A 19,019-nucleotide genomic window follows, 5' to 3' on the forward strand; every position below is an offset into this window, starting at 1 on the left:
CATCAGTGCACGCTTCCACCAGGCACACACCCACAAGTTCAAGTTCAGGGATTTATATAGCGCACTACTCACCCAGAGGGTCTCAAGGCGCTTGGGGAGGGGGGGATAATTTTTTGTCGAATAGCCAGGTTTTAAGTTCTTTTCTGAAGGAGATGTGGTTCTGAGTAAGGCGGAGGTGAGTGGGGAGTGAGTTCCAGGTCTTGGCCGCCAGGAAGGAAAAGGATCTGCCCCCCATGGTGGATTTTCGGATGCGCGGGACTGCGGCGAGGGCTTGATTGGAGGATCTTAGTTGGCGGTTGGGTGTGTAGAAGGACAGTCGAGTGTTGAGGCATTCGGGTCCTAGTTTGTAGAGGGCCTTGTGTGCGTGGGTGAGGAGACGGAACGTAATTCTCTTGTTTACGGGAAGCCAGTGGAGGTCTTTCAGGTGTCTGGTAATGTGATCTTGGCGAGGGATGTCCAATATGAGTCTCGCTGATGCGTTTTGGATGCGTTGGAGTTTTTTCTGTAATTTTGCTGTGATTCCGGCGTATAGTGTGTTACCATAATCCAGTCGACTCGTGACCAGTGCGTGGGTGACAGTCTTTCTTGTCTTGGGGGGGGATCCAGCGGAAGATCTTTTTGAGAATACGAAGTACGTTCAAGCAGGAGGATGAGACTGCGTTGACTTGTCTAGACATTGAGAGAGAGGAGTCTAGGATGAAGCCAAGGTTACGTGCGTGGTCTGTGGGTATGGGTGCTGTGCCCAGAGCGGAAGGCCACCAAGAGTCGTCCCAGGCGGAAGGGGAAGATCCTAGGATGAGCACCTCCGTTTTGTCTGAGTTGAGTTTTAGGCGGCTGTGTTTCATCCATTCGGCTACTTCTTTCATGCCTTCGTGAAGATTTGTTTTGGCGGTGTTAGGGTCTTTGGTGAGGGAAAGGATTAACTGGGTGTCGTCGGCGTAGGAGATGATGTTAAGGTTGTGTTGGCGCGCGATGGATGCGAGTGGGCTCATGTAAACGTTGAAGAGGGTGGGACTGAGTGATGATCCTTGTGGTACGCCACAGATGACTTTAGTGGCCTCTGAGTTGAATGGGGGGAGTCGGACTCTCTGAGTTCTCCCGGAGAGGAATGAGATGATCCAGTCCAAGGCTTTTCCTTGTATGCCGATGTTGCTGAGGCGTTGTATAAGGGTGCTGTGACAGACTGTGTCGAAAGCGGCGGAGAGGTCGAGTAGAATGAGGGCTACTGTTTCTCCGTTATCCAGTAGTGTTCGGATGTCGTCTGTCGCTGCAATGAGGGCGGTTTCGGTGCTGTGTTTGGCTCGAAATCCGGACTGATAGGGATCGAGGGAGTTGTTGGATTCAAGGAAGGCGGCGAGCTGGCTGTTGGCGGCTTTCTCAATGACTTTGGCAGGGAATGGGAGGAGGGATATGGGTCGGTAGTTTTTAAGTTCAGAGGGGTCTGCTGTGGGTTTCTTCAGCAGGGCGCTGAGTTCGGCGTGTTTCCAGCTTTCTGGGAAGGTGGCAGAGTTGAAAGAGCTGTTGATGACATCACGGAGATGGGGTGCAATGATGGAGTCAGCTTTGTTGAAGATGTGGTGGGGGCAGGGGTCGGTTGGCGAGCCAGAGTGGATTGAGTTCATTAGGCGGATGGTGTCTTCAGTGGTGATTGGGTTCCAGGCGCCGAGGTTGTTAGTTGGCGGGGTAGGTTCTGAGGGGGGTGGGGAGGGTTGTTCGCAGGGAGTGTTCTCGAAGCTGTTGTGAATGTCGGCAATTTTGTTGTAGAAGAAGGATGATAATGCATCGCAGAGGTCTTGGGAGGGAGTGATGTCGTTAGATGCTGCGGTGGGGTGGGTGAATTCTTTGACGATGTTGAAAAGTTCCTTGCTGTTATGGTCGTTGTTGTCGAGTCGATCCTTGAGTGCTGATTTCTTAGTGCATCGAATCAGTTGGTGGTGTTTGCGGGTGGCTGCCTTCAGGGTTGCCATGTTGTCGGTGGTTGGGTTTTTTCTCCATGTTTTCTCTAGGGTGCGGCATAGCTTTTTGGATATTTTAAGGTCATCATTGAACCAGGGAGCCTTTTTGTTGCCTGATTTGATCTGGTTGTTTTTCAGGGGTGCTAATTCGTCTGCGCTGTGGGTGATCCATTGCTTGAGTTTGGTGGCTGCTTGGTTTGGGTCCAATGAGAGGGTGGGAGAGTTTTCGTTGAGTGATGTGAGGAGTTGGTCGGAAGTGATTTTGTTCCAGTTTCTCCGAGGAATAGGTTGTGGGGGGTTGTGGGTCAAGGTGGTTTTGTATCTGAAGTGAACACAGCTGTGGTCCGTCCAATGGAGAGCTGTGGTGCGATCGAAGGAAATGTGCTTGCTGGAGGTGAAGATAGGGTCGAGCGTGTGTCCGGCTACATGGGTGGGGGTGTCAACAAGTTGTTTGAGTCCGAGATTGGCCAGGTTGTCCAGAAGGGTGGTGGTGTTGCTGTCATATTTGTTTTCAAGGTGGAAGTTGAAGTCTCCTAGTAGAATGTAGTTCTCGGAGGCGAGGGCATGTGGGCTGACGAAGTCAGTGATGTAATCGCTGAATTGTGTACGGGTTCCTGGAGGCCTGTAGATGAAGGTGCCTCTAAGTGTGGTCCTGGGGTCGGTGTGGATCTGGAAGTGGAGATGTTCGGCGGTTGTGAGATTATCGTCGGAGCTTGTCGTGATTTTGATGGTGTTCCTATGGACGATGGCAATGTCTCCTCCTGTTTGATTGGTGCGGTCTTTTCGGATGATCTTGTAAGCGTCCGGGATGGCTATGGCGATGTCGGGTCCTGATGATGTGTTCATCCATGTTTCTGTAAGGAAGGCGATGTCTGGTGACGCAGTGTCGAGTAGGTCCCAGAGTTCAGAGGCGTGTCTGTGGACCAAGCGGGTGTTCAGCAGGATGAACTTCAGGTGGTTAGAGTCGGAGTTGTGTTTGGGGGAAGTGGATTTGGTGTGGGTCCTGATGCAGGTGAACTTGCAGGAGTGGCAGGCGAAAGGACCGTGGGTGCGTCCTGGGGTAGCTTCGCAGCATTGTGGAGTACGACCGGGGTTAAGGGCTAAGAGGGTAGCGGCGTCGTACGTTATGCGGGTGGAATGGGTTTTGCGGGGATCAGGGGGTCTGGCGCTGGGCGCGGTCGAGGCGCAGACGGGCGTAGACGGGCTTACCTTTGGCGCACCTTCGGCGCGCAAGGGGCGCGACCGCTGCGCGATACCGCTGCGTGTAAAGGCATCTGTCATATGTGGATAGTGGAGGGGGAGGGGCAAGGGAGGGTCAGCTGGGAAGGCGGGAGCGGGGTGGAGACCCGGGCAGGGCGACACAACAACAACAACAACAAAATGGCCGGTGGCGTAAAACCGAACAAGCAGCCAATATAGTGCAAAAAGGCAGTGTCCCCGGTCTACTCGGTCACGCCTCGATGTCACAAACACATAAATTAAATGGCAGCAGCACAGCGACGACACAGAGCTTCATGCAGTCAATTAGCAGGCGAGGTGGTTCAGCGCTATTCTGCAAATTAATACAATTGATTCAGCATAAAATGGTTTAGCAGTATGACACAGTGCAATACAGCAATTACAATGTAAGGCAGCAATTAAAATCGGCAATTTCTGTCAGAGCAGCGGAGATGCGCAACGATACCAGGCTGTGAGGCGAGGCAGGTCAGGGAGCAGCGTTTGGGAGCGACCGCGTCTGTAGTGAACAGGACGGTCACAGCGCAATCTAGTCAGAGCGGGTCAGGTAGTATTAGTGGGAGGGAGGGTCAGCTGGAAGGCGGGAGCGGGGTGGAGACCCGGGCAGGGCGACACAACAACAACAAAATGGCCGGCGGCGTAAAACCGAACAAGCAGCCAATATAGTGCAAAAAGGCAGTGTCCCCGGTCTACTCGGTCACGCCTCGATGTCACAAACACATAAATTAAATGGCAGCAGCACAGCGACGACACAGATCTTCATGCAGTCAATTAGCAGGCGAGGTGGTTCAGCGCTATTAGGCAAATTAATACAATTAATTCAGCATAAAATGGTTTAGCAGTATGACACAGTGCAATACAGCAATTACAATGTAAGGCAGCAATTAAAATTGGCAAATCAGCCGTCAGTGCACGCTTCCACCAGGCAAACACACCACCAGACATCAGTCCACGCTTCCACCAGACACACACACCACCAGCCATCAGTGCACGCTTCCACCAGGCACACACACCACCAGCCATCAGTGCATGCTTCTACCAGGCACACACCCCCCCAGCTGTCAGTGCATGCTTTCACCAGGCACACACACTACAAACTGTCACACACTACCAGCTGCCGGTGCACGCTTCCACCAGGCACACACCACCAGCCGTCAGTGCACACTTTCATCAGGCACACATACACACCACCAGCCGTCAGTGCACGCTTTCACCAGGCACACACACCGCCAGCCGTCAGTGCACGCTTCCACCGGACACACACACCAGCAGTCGTCAGTGCACACTTCCACCAGGCACACACACCACCAGCCGTCAGTGCATACTTTCACCAGGCACACACACTACCAGCTGTCACATACTACCAGCCATCGGTGCACGCTTCCACCAGGCACACACCACCAGCCCTCAGTGCATACTTTCACCAGGCACACACACCACCAGCTGTCAGTGCATGCTTCCACCTGGCACACACACCACCAGCCGTCAGTGCACGCTTCCACCAGGCACACACACCACCAGCCATCAGTGCACACTTCCACCAGGCACGCACACCACCAGCCATCAGTGCACGCTTTCACTGGGCACACACACCACCAGCCATCAGTGCACGCTTTAACTGGGCACACACACCACCAGCTGTCAGTGCACGCTTCCACCAGGCACAAACACCACCTGCTGTCAGTGCATGCTTCCACCAGGCACACACCACCAGCCGTCAGTGCAAGCTTCCACCAGGCACACACACCACCAGCTGTCAGTGCATGCTACCACCGGGCACGCACACCACCAGCCATCAGTGCACGCTTTCACCGGGCACACACACCACCAGCCGTCAGTGCACGCTTCCATCGGGCACACACACCACCATCCATCAGTGCATGCTTCCACCAGGCAATCACACCACCAGCCGTCTGTGCGCACTTCCAACAGACACACACACCACCAGCCATCAGTGCACGCTTTAACCAGGCACACACACCACCAGCCATCAGTGCACGCTTCCACCAGCCATACACCACCAGCCGTCAGTGCATGCTTTCACCAGGCACACACACCACCAGCCGTCGGTCCACGCTTTCACTGGGCACACACACCATCAGCGGTCAGTGCACGCTTCCACCCTGCACACACACCACCAGCTGTCAGTGCAAGCATCCACAAGGCACACACACCACCAGCTGTCAGTGCACACTTTCACCAGGCACACACACTACCAGCCGTCGGTTCACGCTTCCACCAAGCACACACCACCAGCCGTCAGTGCACACTTTCACCAGGCACACACACACACCACCAGCCATCAGTGCACGCTTCCACCAGGCACACACACTACCAGCCTTCAGTGCACGCTTTCACCAGGCACACACACTGGCAGCCGTCAGTGCACACTTCCACCGGACGCACACACCACCAGTCGTCAGTGCACACTTCCACCAGGCACACACACCACCAGCCGTCAGTGCATACTTTCACCAGGAACACATACTACCAGCTGTCACACACTACCAGCCATTGGTGCACGCTTCCACCAGGCACACACCACCATCCGTCAGTGCACACTTTCACCAGGCACACACACACACACCACCAGCTGTCAGTGCATGCTTCCACCTGGCACACACACCACCAGCTGTCAGTGCACGCTTCCACCGGGCACACACACCACCAGCCGTCAGTGCACACTTCCACCAGGCACACACACCACCAGCCATCAGTGCACGCTTTCACTGGGCACACACACCACCAGCCATCAGTGCACGCTTTCACCGGGCACACACACCACCAGCTGTCAGTGCACGCTTCCACCAGGCACAAACACCACCTGCCGTCAGTGCATGCTTCCACCAGGAACACACCACCAACCGTCAGTGCACGCATCCACCAGGCACACACACCACCAGCTGTCAGTGCACGCTTCCACCAGGCACACACACCACCAGCCCTCAGTGCTCGCTTCCACCGGGCACACACACCACCAGCCATCAGTACACGCTTTCACCGGGCACACACACCACCATCCATCAGTGCAGGCTTCCACCAGGCAAACACACCACCAGCCGTCTGTGCACACTTCCACCAGACACACACACCACCAGCCGTCAGTGCACGCTTTCACCAGGCACACACACCACCAGCCATCAGTGCACGCTTCCACCAGCCATACACCACCAGCCGTCAGTGCATGCTTTCACCAGGCACACACACACCACCAGCGGTCAGTGCACGCTTTCACTGGGCACACACACCACCAGCGGTCAGTGCACGCTTCTACCCGGCACCCACACCACCAGCCGTCAGTGCAAGCTTCCACCAGGCACACACACCACCAGCCGTCAGTGCACACTTTCACCAGGCACAGACACTACCAGCCATCACACACTACCAGCCGTCGGTGCACCCTTCCACCAAGCACACACCACCAGCCATCAGTGCACACTTTCACCAGGCACACACTACCAACCATCAGTGCACGCTTCCACCAGGCACACACACTACCAGCCTTCAGTGCACGCTTTCACCAGGCACACACACCACCAACTGTCGGTGCACGCTTTCACCAGGCACACACACACACACCACCAGCCATCGGTGTACGCTTTCACTGGGCACACACACCACCAGCAGTCAGTGCACGCTTCCACCAGGCTCACACACCACCAGCCGTCAGTGCACGCTTCCATCAGGCACACACCACCAGCCATCAGTGCACGCTTCCATCAGGCACACACACCACCAGCCATCAGTGCACGCTTCCACCAGGCACACACACCACCAGCTGTCGGTGCACACTTTCACCAGGCACACACACCACCAGCCATCAGTGCACGCTTCCACCAGGCACACACACACCACCAGCCATCAGTGCATGCTTCCTCCAGGCACACACCACCAGCCGTCAGTGCACGCTTCCCTCAGGCACACAAACAACCAGCCATCAATGCACGCTTCCACCGGGTACACACCCCCCCAGCCATCAGTAGACGCTTTCATAGGGCACACACACTCCCAGCCATCAGTGTACGCTTTCACCAGGCACACACACCACCAGCCATCAGTGCACGCTTACACCAGGCAAACACACCACCAGTCGTCTGTGCACACTTCCACTAGGCACGCACACCACCAGCCGTCAGTGCACGCTTCCACCAGCCATACACCACCAGCCGTCAGTGCATGCTTTCACCAGGCACACACACCCCACCAGCTATCAGTGCACACTTTCACTGGGCACACACACCACCAGCGGTCAGTGCACGCTTCCACCCAGCACACACACCACCAGCCGTCAGTGCAAGCTTCCACCAGGCACACAGACCACCAGCCATCAGTGCACACTTTCACCAGGCACACACACTACCAGCCATCACACACTATCAGCCGTCGGTGCACGCTTCCACCAAGCACACACCACCAGCCATCAGCGCACACTTTCACCAGGCACACACACACACCACCAGTCATCAGTGCACGCTTCCACCAGGCACACACACTACCAGCCTTCAGTGCACGCTTTCACCAGGCACACACACCACCAGCCGTCGGTGCACGCTTTCACCAGGCACACACACACATACCACCAGCCATCGGTGTACGCTTTCACCGGCACCCACACCACCAGCAGTCAGTGCACGCTTCCACCAGGCACACACACTACCAGCCTTCAGTGCATGCTTTCACCAGGCACACACACCACCAACCGTCGGTGCACGCTTTCACCAGGCACACACACACACACCACCAGCCATCGGTGCACGCTTTCACCAGGCACACACACACACACCACCAGCCATCGGTGTACGCTTTCAGTGGGCACACACACCACCAGCCATCAGTGCACGCTTCCACAAGGCTCACACACCACCAGCCGTCAGAGCACGCTTCCATCAGGCACACACCACCAGCCATCAGTGCACGCTTCCATCAGGCACACACCACCAGCCGTCAGTGCACACTTCCACCAGGCACACACACCACCAGCCGTCAGTGCATGATTCCACCAGGCACACACACCACCAGCCATCAGTGCACGCTTTCACCAGGCACACACACCACCAGCTGTCGGTGCACGCTTTCACCAGGCACACACACCACCAGCCATCAGTGCACGCTTCCACCAGGCACACACACACCACCAGCCATCAGTGCATGCTTCCTCCAGGCACACACCACCAGCTGTCAGTGCACGCTTCCACCAGGCACACACACAACCAGCCGTCAATGCACGCTTCCACCGGGTATACACACCCCCAGCCATCAGTACACGCTTTCACGGGGCACACACACCCCCAGCCATCAGTGTACGCTTTCACCAGGCACACACACCACCAGCCATCAGTGCACGCTTACACCAGGCAAACACCACCAGCCGTCGGTGCACGCTTTCACCAGGCACATACACCACCAGCCATCAGTGCACGCTTTCACCAGGCACACACACCACCAATTGTCAGTGCAGCAGGCAGGCTCTTCTCAGAGTTTCTTGGTAAATATATGTTTGATGCCTGGGAGGGAGTGGGCCGAGTTTCCTTAAACCATGCTGAGTATACAGCTGCAGTGCATGAACTCCTGTGTGAGTGTGTCATGCTGCCTGGGGCTCACTCACTCCACACTTGTAAATTGCGCCTGTACCAGGCTTTTTCTCATTTGCAAAATTTGGCGCATGCGCACAGCTAGGCAGCCCCCACACCCCCGGGAATGACTGCTTCCTACAACCATAATGGAAACAACATTCAGAGCAATGAAAACAAGTTCATTTGATGCAAAGACCTGTTAACAAAAGACATGTCCAGCTAGTGTAGATCTGGCAACTTAAACAAAACAGCAACACAAAACAAACAAGCATTGGCATAGCCAATAGGTCTCGCTTTTCGGACCCCATAAGTATTTAGTTATGCAGCAGAATATCCTTGGTGCAACAACACCAACTGCTTGGCTAAACACTTATAAGGTCTCAAATGCGAGACCTATTGGCTATGCCAATGCTTGTTTTTCTTTTGTGATTTTTGTCATCTTTCTTGAGTGCTGTGAACATCTTGTGTAGGCCAGCCTTCTGCTGAAAAAGGTAACCTAGTGTCTGTATATTGTACAACCTCAGGAACATGGTGTTGCTATATTTTTCTAATGTTTTGTAGAACAGTAACAGATATATAAAAATGCAAACATGTTTCCGAGTGGTGGTGGTGGTATGCGCATTACTTTACGCAAATGTGTCATTACAGCATGCAGTTCCCCACAGCACATCAGTCATCAACCTATTTCACATGTTTCAGAATGTCGTCTGACATTTAAGCAGAAATATTCTTATTTCGGGATTAAGCATTGTTTTCTCTTGTCTTTTGGCCTCTTTTAAATCCAAAACTCGACTGGTGGAAATTGTTCACTTGAATTTTTGATGCTGCAATATGTTAAATCTGAGTTCAGCCGCAATGCACACAAAGATGGGCAGATGTTTTATCAAAAAAGTGAGTGTTGAAAGCAGTGTCACACTAATTGTACTAATGACAGAACGCTCACAGAGATGAGCCACAGTGTGAGCACATTTTAAAGATTCACAATAAATAACCATTATATATTTTTTAAACTTAAAATCCATGAAATAAGAGTTTATTTATGTAATTTAGCAATTAACTGCGCTTCCATACAGTGTCACATCTTTGTTTTCTCCTTGAAAATGTACTCTTTCACTTCGTCCATGCCTCGTGTGATTCTGTCACTCCGTGCATGCCTCGAAAACGTACTCCATTATTTCACTCCGTGCATGCCTCGAAAATATATTTCATTCTTTCACTCCGTGCATGCTTATACATTTTTATTTCAAGCTTCTTTCTTTGTTCTACTCGAGATTTGCGTCCTGTCTGTTCATGTGCAGTATGACTCTTTTAATAAAGACATGTCGGGTAATTAATTGCTTCCTGTCTCTTCATTTGCAGCATTGACTCCTGAAAGAAACGTGGGCAATTAATAGCTTTAGCTCCGTTTCGGATCCAGTGAGATCGTGTATTCCCGCACTCAGCCCGAGCAGAGATCGACTGCTTCAGTCTGATCCTGCCCGGGCTGAGTTTATTCTCCGAAGAAAGCCGAAGTGCAGGGGATACACGATACCAGGGGGATACCACATATTACACAACACCGGCAACGGCTTCACACTGGATATTTGGAGCACCACTAGACAGCCACGTCCGGCAGTGGGAGGACCTTCAGGGCAGTGACGTGTGGAGGGGGAGGGGCAGGGTGGGGGGTAGTAATGTATGGATTAGGAGTTTTACAGATAAGTAAACATTTAAATAAATATAACGAATTTCGTTGCGCGCACTGCATCGCATTTGGGGATGCAATGCAAATTTGTTTTATTTATTTAAGTGTTTACTTACCTGGGAACCTCCGTAATCTATACAGTACTTCCTCCACCCTGCCCCTACCCCTCCCCACGTCACCGCCCTGCAGGTACTCCCACTGCGGGCCGCGGCTGCCACTAGATGCCACTTCCCAACAGTGGTGACTGCGGAATAGCTAAAGTGGAGAGGGTGGGGGATGGGGGAATTAGGGGAATAATAAATAATAATAAAAAAGTACCTGTTGAGGCCGCCCCCTCGGTGCTCTTCTCTGTCCCTCCTCCCGGCAGTCACTTGGGCATAGGCTCCCACTCAATCTCGGCGCTGCTCTAATTCTATGCTTAGCATGAGAGCAGCGCCAGGATTGGTCCGAGCGGTCTGATTTGCTGCTCAGACTGTGCCTGGGAGTCTATGCTATTTCTCCGACCCGGCTACCCAACACAGCCGGGTTGGAGAAACCTAAGTGTGCACGTCTGTTTGGCCTCCCCTTGCCATGGCCCGGCCATGCACCGCCCCACACTGACATCGAGTCAGTAAGTCAGTGAAAAATAAAATGATAATATTATTTTATTATCATTTTGTTTTTCGCTGACTGGCTTTGACAAGTGGGGCGGCGCTCCTCCACCATTACGGACGAGCCGCCCCTGACTCCCAACCCCTTTCCGCTGAAGACAACTCTTTCCGGGTAACTCTATGCAGTGATCTTGACATAGCGCTAGACATATGTGCTGGCTTTGCCAGGGCAGCTGCCTATTTTGTGACATTTAGGGGGTCATTATGATGTTGGGCGGATTGCCACCGCACGACCGGTGGTGGCGATCCGCCTGACATATTTCCCCACCCGCACGCCATTTACCCCCACCCTATTACAATGGCGGGGGCTCAGCGGAGGACGGAAAGACCGTCCGCCAGTTTACAGCAGGCAGGCAATGGTTACGATTGCCTGCTGTGCGGTCCTGGGCAATATTATGGTGGCGGTGCCTAGCAGGCACCACCAGCCATATTATGATGTCAGCGAAATTTGGCCTTTCCATGGTGCCATGGAAAGGCATGCAGGTTTTGGCTTTGGGGGCCCGTTGCGGGCCCCTGTGGTGTTGGGAGGTGCACTTGGGGGGTACCTATGGTAGCCCCCTACATTGGCATGCACAAGGTGGCAGGCACCGCGCGGTACCTGTCACGTTGTGCACAAAATGCATATTTGACATTGTGCCGGGTGCTGCACAAAGCACCGCCCGAAAAATGTGAAATATGCGGGATGTGACCACCAGGATGGCGGTCACATCCTGATGGACACAGCTTGACTGCCGCACCTCTGGTGGTCAGTCCCGTTCACCGTTAGGGTGCCCGCCATTGTAATGGACCCCTTTGTTTAGAAATGGCATGGGCTGTCACGACAGTGGAAGTTTACTACAAAGCATTTTTTTTTGTTTTGTTGTGACTCCTCTTTCTTATTTTGGCTCTCGGTGGCTCAGAGAACGTAATCCTTTCAAAGCCATACCAGGTTATCATCGTCCATGTTATGCAAATAAACCCCGTTTTAAGATATGGTCACTTCCAGAAGAGTTTTGCTGCACTGCTCTAAGTGCTATGCATGAGGCTTCTAATTAGTACAAGCCTCCTTTCTTTCAGCTCTGATGACTCGCGGTATTGAAATATTTATCATGAATATCAAATATTGAAGATGAGGTATGCTTTCTTCTGTTACCAGGTGATGCAGGAGTTGAAAAGCAGGGACATCAGTAGGTCGTTCAGGAAATCAATCAACAGGAAAGAAGGCATCACGGCCATTGGAGGAACATCGCAGATATCCAGTGAAGGCACACAGCATTCATACTCGGGTAAAGAAGCCCTTATTAGTGTTTTATTTTATTTTTAATTTGAACAACTAGCAATATTGCATTCTTTGTGCCCTGCTGAGCATTTTCTATTTGCTGATTGATTTCCTTGTATGATTTTACCAACTTCACCAGTATTTTTTGTACTGCGACAAAGATTGTATAGCACTGTGTGTGTTTTTGAAAAAAATATATAGTGCTTCCTTAGGAGACCACAAGTGCGAAAGACATTATATATATGTATTTATATGTAGCGAGGAAGATAGAAAAAAGGGGCAATAGACGGCCTGTGCCAACTATACCAGGAGGTTGTTTCCATTTTATTTGGGTCTTTTTTGAATAAGCAGTTTTTTTTAACATTCTTTAACGTTTGTAATACAAGTTTTAGTAATTTAGCGCATGTGGATTTAATTTGATGGCTGTACTTTGTCTAAGGCATTTTTCAAATAAATGTATTCTACATGGAAAAAAATATTATGTAGAATAATTAACAGGACGTGATGCTGCCGAAGAGACATTCCAGAACATGTTATGTTACCTAATAAAATCGCATGCAAATTGTTTGTTTACATTTTTCAAATAACATGAAATGGTTTGCAAATGTAACATATTTAAGTCGCAAATCGAATGGTTTGAATGTTTCGGATCTCAAAAATAGTAGGTGGCCTGTTGCAAAATTAATCTTTATATTCCAAATCACAAATGGAATTCTGCATGTTTCAAATGACACTTGGCAATTCAAATATTATCCTTAAAATGTTCATTATTTTTTTAGAGCACGTTACCTTTGTGCCTTTCTCTTCCCTTTGCAGTATTATTGATTATAGGGTTATGTGTGCGGTGAGTCTTTCCTCATTAACACTACTCAGGAACTAACATTGAATACCAGACTGGAGGTGAGCTTAGCAAAGGGATGTTGTTGGAATGGGAATGTCCCTTGCAGGGTATACCAATGTGTACCTCTTCCATGTGTGCTTGACTGCATACCTAACTGGTATCCTGACTTTTGTTTTGGCTCTGGGGTCAAGCTAATTTAAGCGTGAGTGGGAAGACCAAGGCTTGTCCACCTGGAGAGTGCACCAAGCGAGCCCTCATAGTGAACAGAGTACTACCGTACCTGTCCTAGGTTTAGCACAAAGGCAGTGGTGGCAGCATAATGAGTTGACCAGATCTTTTTATCTTTGTAGAGAGAATGTGACCTAGCTACCCCTCTCGTGTAAAGTTCTGCTGTTACGTGCAACCCAGAGCCTTGCACTGAGATCCTGCATGTATGTCGAGTGTGTGTGGGAGTAAGTATGCATGTAGTACATGTGTGATATTAGAACTTTGTATCTGCATGAATCTGAGTACTGTCAGGTTTAGCATTACCCAAAAAGGAGTGTGAGGAGAGTTTCTTAAGACAGCAAGAATTCCTGTCCCTGTCTGTCCTGAAGCTGGAAAGTGGACATCCAAGCACTGAAGTGAAGAAGATCTAGACGGGATCAGCTTTAGAAATTCTCTGTATTCCTTGTTAACAATAGGCTGCTGATTAGATCGTCCTAAGCACTGCAATTTATTAGGGGAGAGAATAGGGACTACAGTTCAAAGCAAGTACGTTTCCAGGTCAGCCCTGACATATTGTCTATCTGTCCCTCTTTACTACTTAGAGAGGATGATGAACGCAAGGTACAGGCACCTCATACTTCATTGGCCCATATTATGCCAGCTCCAGCTTGAAAAAAGCTGCGTGCTGCCTGTAGTGAGAATCATCAAAGGTTGTGTCTGTAGAGCAGCCTGAGAAGGACTTTGAAAGAGAATCACCAAAAGCTTGTTCTGAAGTTTGAGACCTCGGCTTCACATCCACTTTCTACAAAATGTGTATAAAAGTGGAAGTTAAACAACACCACTTGGTTCCAGTTCATCCTCCTTCATGACCAAGGATGGGAATGCTCCACGGAGTACTTGAAGAACTGCTGCGTAATCAGGAATTGTATCTGCCTTGGAGCCAGTTTGACAGAGGTGAGAGGACATCATCTGAAGTCCTCACTTTCTGCTGCGGGAGCTGAGGTTCTGCCCAATGCCCGGAAACCTGTCTGTCTGCCTGCTGAGTTGAAGGAATCGCGTAGCCTTAATGGATGGAGAATGTTCAGGAGGAGAAGCCGAGCGTATTCCTGGCCTGAAGAACACCCATAGAAAGTGGGCTACCTGAGAGAGTGAACTCAGGAGTCACCCATGCTGCACAAGGTCTCCGAATTTCTCACTGTAGTTCTGTAGAGAACTGTGTACTAATATGAACATCTGTTCATAGGCATGAGGTTGACTCCAGCTACCTGGCCATGTGCTTTGGGCTGGGATATGCACGATGTTGGGCTGCAACTACTTCGCTGTGCTTTGTGGCCTTGTTGGATTGCAGCTGCCTTTCCATCTTCCTGCATCTGTTCAGAAGTGGGCTGTGATTGCTGTGAACACCTAGACAATAACACCTAGGGCTCACTGAGCAGCATTCTTTTGATCAAGGAGTCGGAGGCTACTGAAGATGCAAGCGGTACCCACCTCCCCTGCCGACACTGCTGGGGGTGGCATGCAAGTATTGTGGGCCTCCACCTGCAGGCCTATCAAGCTGCCTGAAACATGCTGGAGGAAGCGCAAGGACTTAAGACTGCTTCCTGTCCAGTATGACAATGGGAACATTAACAGATTAAGCATTTAAACTTGTGAGGGGGTGTGTAATCTAAACCAGAGCCTAATTTTTGCTTCATACAAATCTTGCTGTTAGACCGACCTAAACAAGGTTGCCTAGGGGAGAGATAACATGAAGAAGAGGGAGGGTTTAGCGCTCACAGGAAATCATGTTAGGGGAGTATCACCCTAGATTCACAACTGAATTGCATAACATTTTGTCTTGCAGTGTGATTTAAAGCGCCATCATTTTCTGAAAGACCAACACTGGTTTGGACTTCAAATTATTATGTCTTTTGATTGATTTTTGAGTTCTACTGTCCTGCCCATCACACCACACCCCTGAGAAGCCTGTGACTGCTTGCCTTTGCTACCCTGAAAGTCAAGTGCAGAAGGTTGCACTTGGCTGAGTTTTCAGAGCCATAGTAGGATGGACACCAGGATCCAAGTGGCAAACAACATTAACTGCCACAGTTGGGACCCATAGCTCCTGTCTGCCCTTTGCCCTCCCCCGGATGAGGTCTGATATAAACAAGCTGGTTTTATGTAAGCAACCAATTCTGTAGGGAAACTGAAAGAAAGTTTTGACAGAGTTTTAAAATTACAACATGGCAACAGTTGTATGACGAAGTATGAATGGCTGAACCACGCGTGCCTCTACAACGAGGTCCCAATAATTAATGCATCTTAACCACGCATGCCTTTGCAACAAATTTTGTTGTAAAGGCATATTTGCTAAAGAGATATGCATGCTAAACTACCCCGACCCCATGCTTCCCGCTCTAAGTCCTAAAATACTATCCCTCTATCTCGCTCCCCTGCCCTGACCCCGAAAACAGACCTCACCCTTAAAACTACCCCTTCCTTCGCCCTGAGGCATAAGACCCTGCCTCCTACCAAAAACTACCCCTACACCTGCCCCCCGCCATGAGCCCTAAAATGTACACTCACATGCCCTTAAAACCACCCCTACCCCCTTCCCCCTCCCTGAGGACTAAAACCCTGCCTACTTTAAAAAAATACCTTGACATTCCCGAGCCCTAAAACAGATCCCCACCCAGCCGCGGTCCGTGTAGGTAACAGCGGTGGGGCGGTGAGGCCAGGTAAGGGGGGATGATAATTAATTTTCCCTCTGCATCGTCCCCCGAAATCCCCCCTATCCCGGCCCCACCGCTCTTACCTGCACAGACAGCGGCTGCCCCCACCCCTAAAAATTCACCCCAAAACCTAACCAGCCGTTAAAACTACCCCGCCCTGAGCCCTAAAACTCTGCTTCTTTTTAAAAACACTGCCTTAAACCGACTCCACCCCCCAAAAATCGACCCAGCCCTTAAAACTACCCTGACCCCCCTCCCTCGCCTTGAGCCCTAAAACCCTGCCCCCTCCCCAAAACTACCAGCCCCCCCCCCCACCCTGAGCCCTAAAACCGACCCACCCCTAACAACTACCCCCCAAACCTGACCCCAGCCCCACTTACATGTCCGCGTCCAGAGCTTCCTGTTCCGATGCTTCCTCTTCCTCTCCCCGCCCATCCTGACACTAGACAGATATCTGCCTTAACCACACGTATGCATGGTTAAGACAAATGTGTGGTTCAGGCAAACGCTGTTACACTTGTGGGGGAAACGGCATCCGTGGCTCAGCCTGCGTGGTAAAGGCCGTTTCCCCATGGCAACTCAAGACGTGCATTCTCCACATAGCAAAACACCTGTCTGTAAGATGTTTCTTATAGTAGGAGGTTGAGCATAGCACAAGGACTGTTGAGAACCAGGGTTAAAGAAGAGCTTGTAAGTCATGCTCATTGTGTGGGGGGAGTTGAGGGAGTGACTGGCGCTACGAGGGGGGATGCACAGGGCACCCACTCACTGAATGTAACATTTGGCACACACACATAGACTTAATTCCACACTTAGCACACATTTCCAAATTAAACTTATAGGGCCAAAGATTTCATTAGAGTTGACTGAGATATCACTTTGTATGAAAAGCAATCGCCAAATACAAAAAGGCAAAGCTAAAGGATATGTTCTTGCTCACAGTATGCTTAATAATGGAAGCCTGCAATTCCTCTATGGAAAAACTGTCGAGTTGTAGCATTTCATGCCACCTGTTGGCACAGCTGCTTAACTGTAATAGCTTATTAAAGTTAAATTGTGACATTAACCTGTACTTTCTGCCAGAGCCAGACGTCATGGTGTAAACAGGTCACTGAGCATCATTCCGGCTGCAGGTGAAACATTTTAGTTTTAGGTTCTTATTTAATAGCTCTCCTTAAGTAGTACCAATGTATTATCATAAACGTTTATATTTTTCTGTTTTCTGATTCTAAACTGCCTCTATGACAGCATATGTTTTGCGACACCATATATTAAATTTGACGCTTCAACAGGGCAAGGAATATTATTGTCATCCTTTGCAATATGAAAGTATACAAAAAGAGATGGATGGAATGCTTAAACTAGCCTCAGCCACTGGTAATTACTCTGGCCGCATCCCAATTCATTGTTATTTTGTACACCATGCCACCTTAGTTTGGACCAGCTATATGCAAATCCATCTTGACCCCGCTCCAATGGGAACAGTCCAGCCCGAACTGCCAAGTCAGGTCCTCCCTGAACTGGAACACAAGCAACCCTGTTCTGATGTTTTACGTTTTATGGGCTCATCACCCAGTCCTAAGTTGCTTATTTTCTGGTTAAGGGATGACCCCTAGCATGGCACTTCATGCAGTGTCAAGGCTGATTTGCATATGGCTGGGTCCAAACTGAGGCGGCCTGGTGGGTGAAAAATTATGGATTGGGATGCAGCCCGAGAGATTGCCAGTGGCTGAGATTAATTCAGGCATTCCATCCATCACTTTGTTTTTTGATGCCCTAAGTCTGATGGGTATGCCCGGACGTGTGTCCTGCTCACTGTGCTACTGGGATCAAGCTATACCTGGACCATGAGCCCATAATAAGGGCAAACCCGGTCCTGGGTTGCTTGTTTTCTGGTTCAGGGAGGAACTGGCCTGGCACTTCATGCTGTACTGTTCCCACTGGAGTAGGGTCAAGGCTGCTTTGGATATGGTGGGGTCCAAACTGAGGTGGCATGGTGGGCACAAAATGATGGTTTAGGATGCACCCCGAATGATTGCCAGCAGCTGAGATTAATTCGAGCATTCCATCCATCACTTTGTTTTTTAATATCCTTATATATATATATATATATATATATATATATATATATATATATATATATATATATATATATATATATATATATATATATATATATATATATATATATATACATAAGACAATTACAGAAACAATATAATACCATAAACATTTATAACAATTGATCACCAAAGGAATTCATTTTATGAGCCAAAAACGCAATGTATTATTTCATGAAGTATTTGTGTTTAGGTTTAAAATCTAAATCATAATAAAATATCAATCCGTAGCTCTACTCACCCTTTCAAGGATTAGGTTTGATGGACCTCCCTTCTTTAATTTATAGCCAGTTTGGGAAAAGTCCCTGGTTGCATTTAATAAGTAAAATATTTTTTGTAGAGTACTGTACCAATATGGCATTTCAAAATTATCTGCATGTAAAATCTCATTATACTGTTGGGGAGATATGTTTAATGTTATCAGTCGCCTAACAGGTTCTTCTCCTGTTTCGGGTCAAAATTAGATCCCACTTAAAGGGGTACTTATATCATGGATGTCATATTTGGTAATTGATCACTTGATGGTGACGTACTCCCTCTCTTATGATCGTCTATACTCTATGGTTAGACACTGGTAATCATGGTTACAGTAGTCCAGAAAAGTAAAATTGTAATTTTATTAATTTGCTAGGTTATTCTTTTTTAGATAAAAGGTTTTTTAATTTAAGTTCTCATTGCTATAAGTGAGATCTGTGATCTATACCAAATACATGGGAAATAAGAAGAAATTCATTAAAAAACCATGACCAGGGACATCAAGAAACCTATCTGTCGGAGGTAGAAT

At 49.7% G+C, this 19,019-nt stretch overlaps 1 protein-coding gene across 2 annotated transcripts in view; it reads left to right on the forward strand.

Annotated features, from left to right (window-relative positions):
• Positions 1 to 19,019, forward strand: part of PLS1 (plastin 1) — a 637,640-nt gene that overhangs the window by 455,934 nt on the left and 162,687 nt on the right. For both annotated transcript variants that reach the window (XM_086943716.1, XM_086943715.1), the window contains exon 4: positions 12,234 to 12,363. In XM_086943716.1, coding sequence (XP_086799842.1) covers positions 12,234 to 12,363 — 130 coding nt within the window. The remainder of the gene's footprint in view (positions 1 to 12,233; positions 12,364 to 19,019) is intronic.

Source organism: Lissotriton vulgaris, chromosome 11 (assembly GCF_964263255.1).
Source record: "Lissotriton vulgaris chromosome 11, aLisVul1.2, whole genome shotgun sequence".
Taxonomy (NCBI): domain Eukaryota; kingdom Metazoa; phylum Chordata; class Amphibia; order Caudata; family Salamandridae; genus Lissotriton; species Lissotriton vulgaris.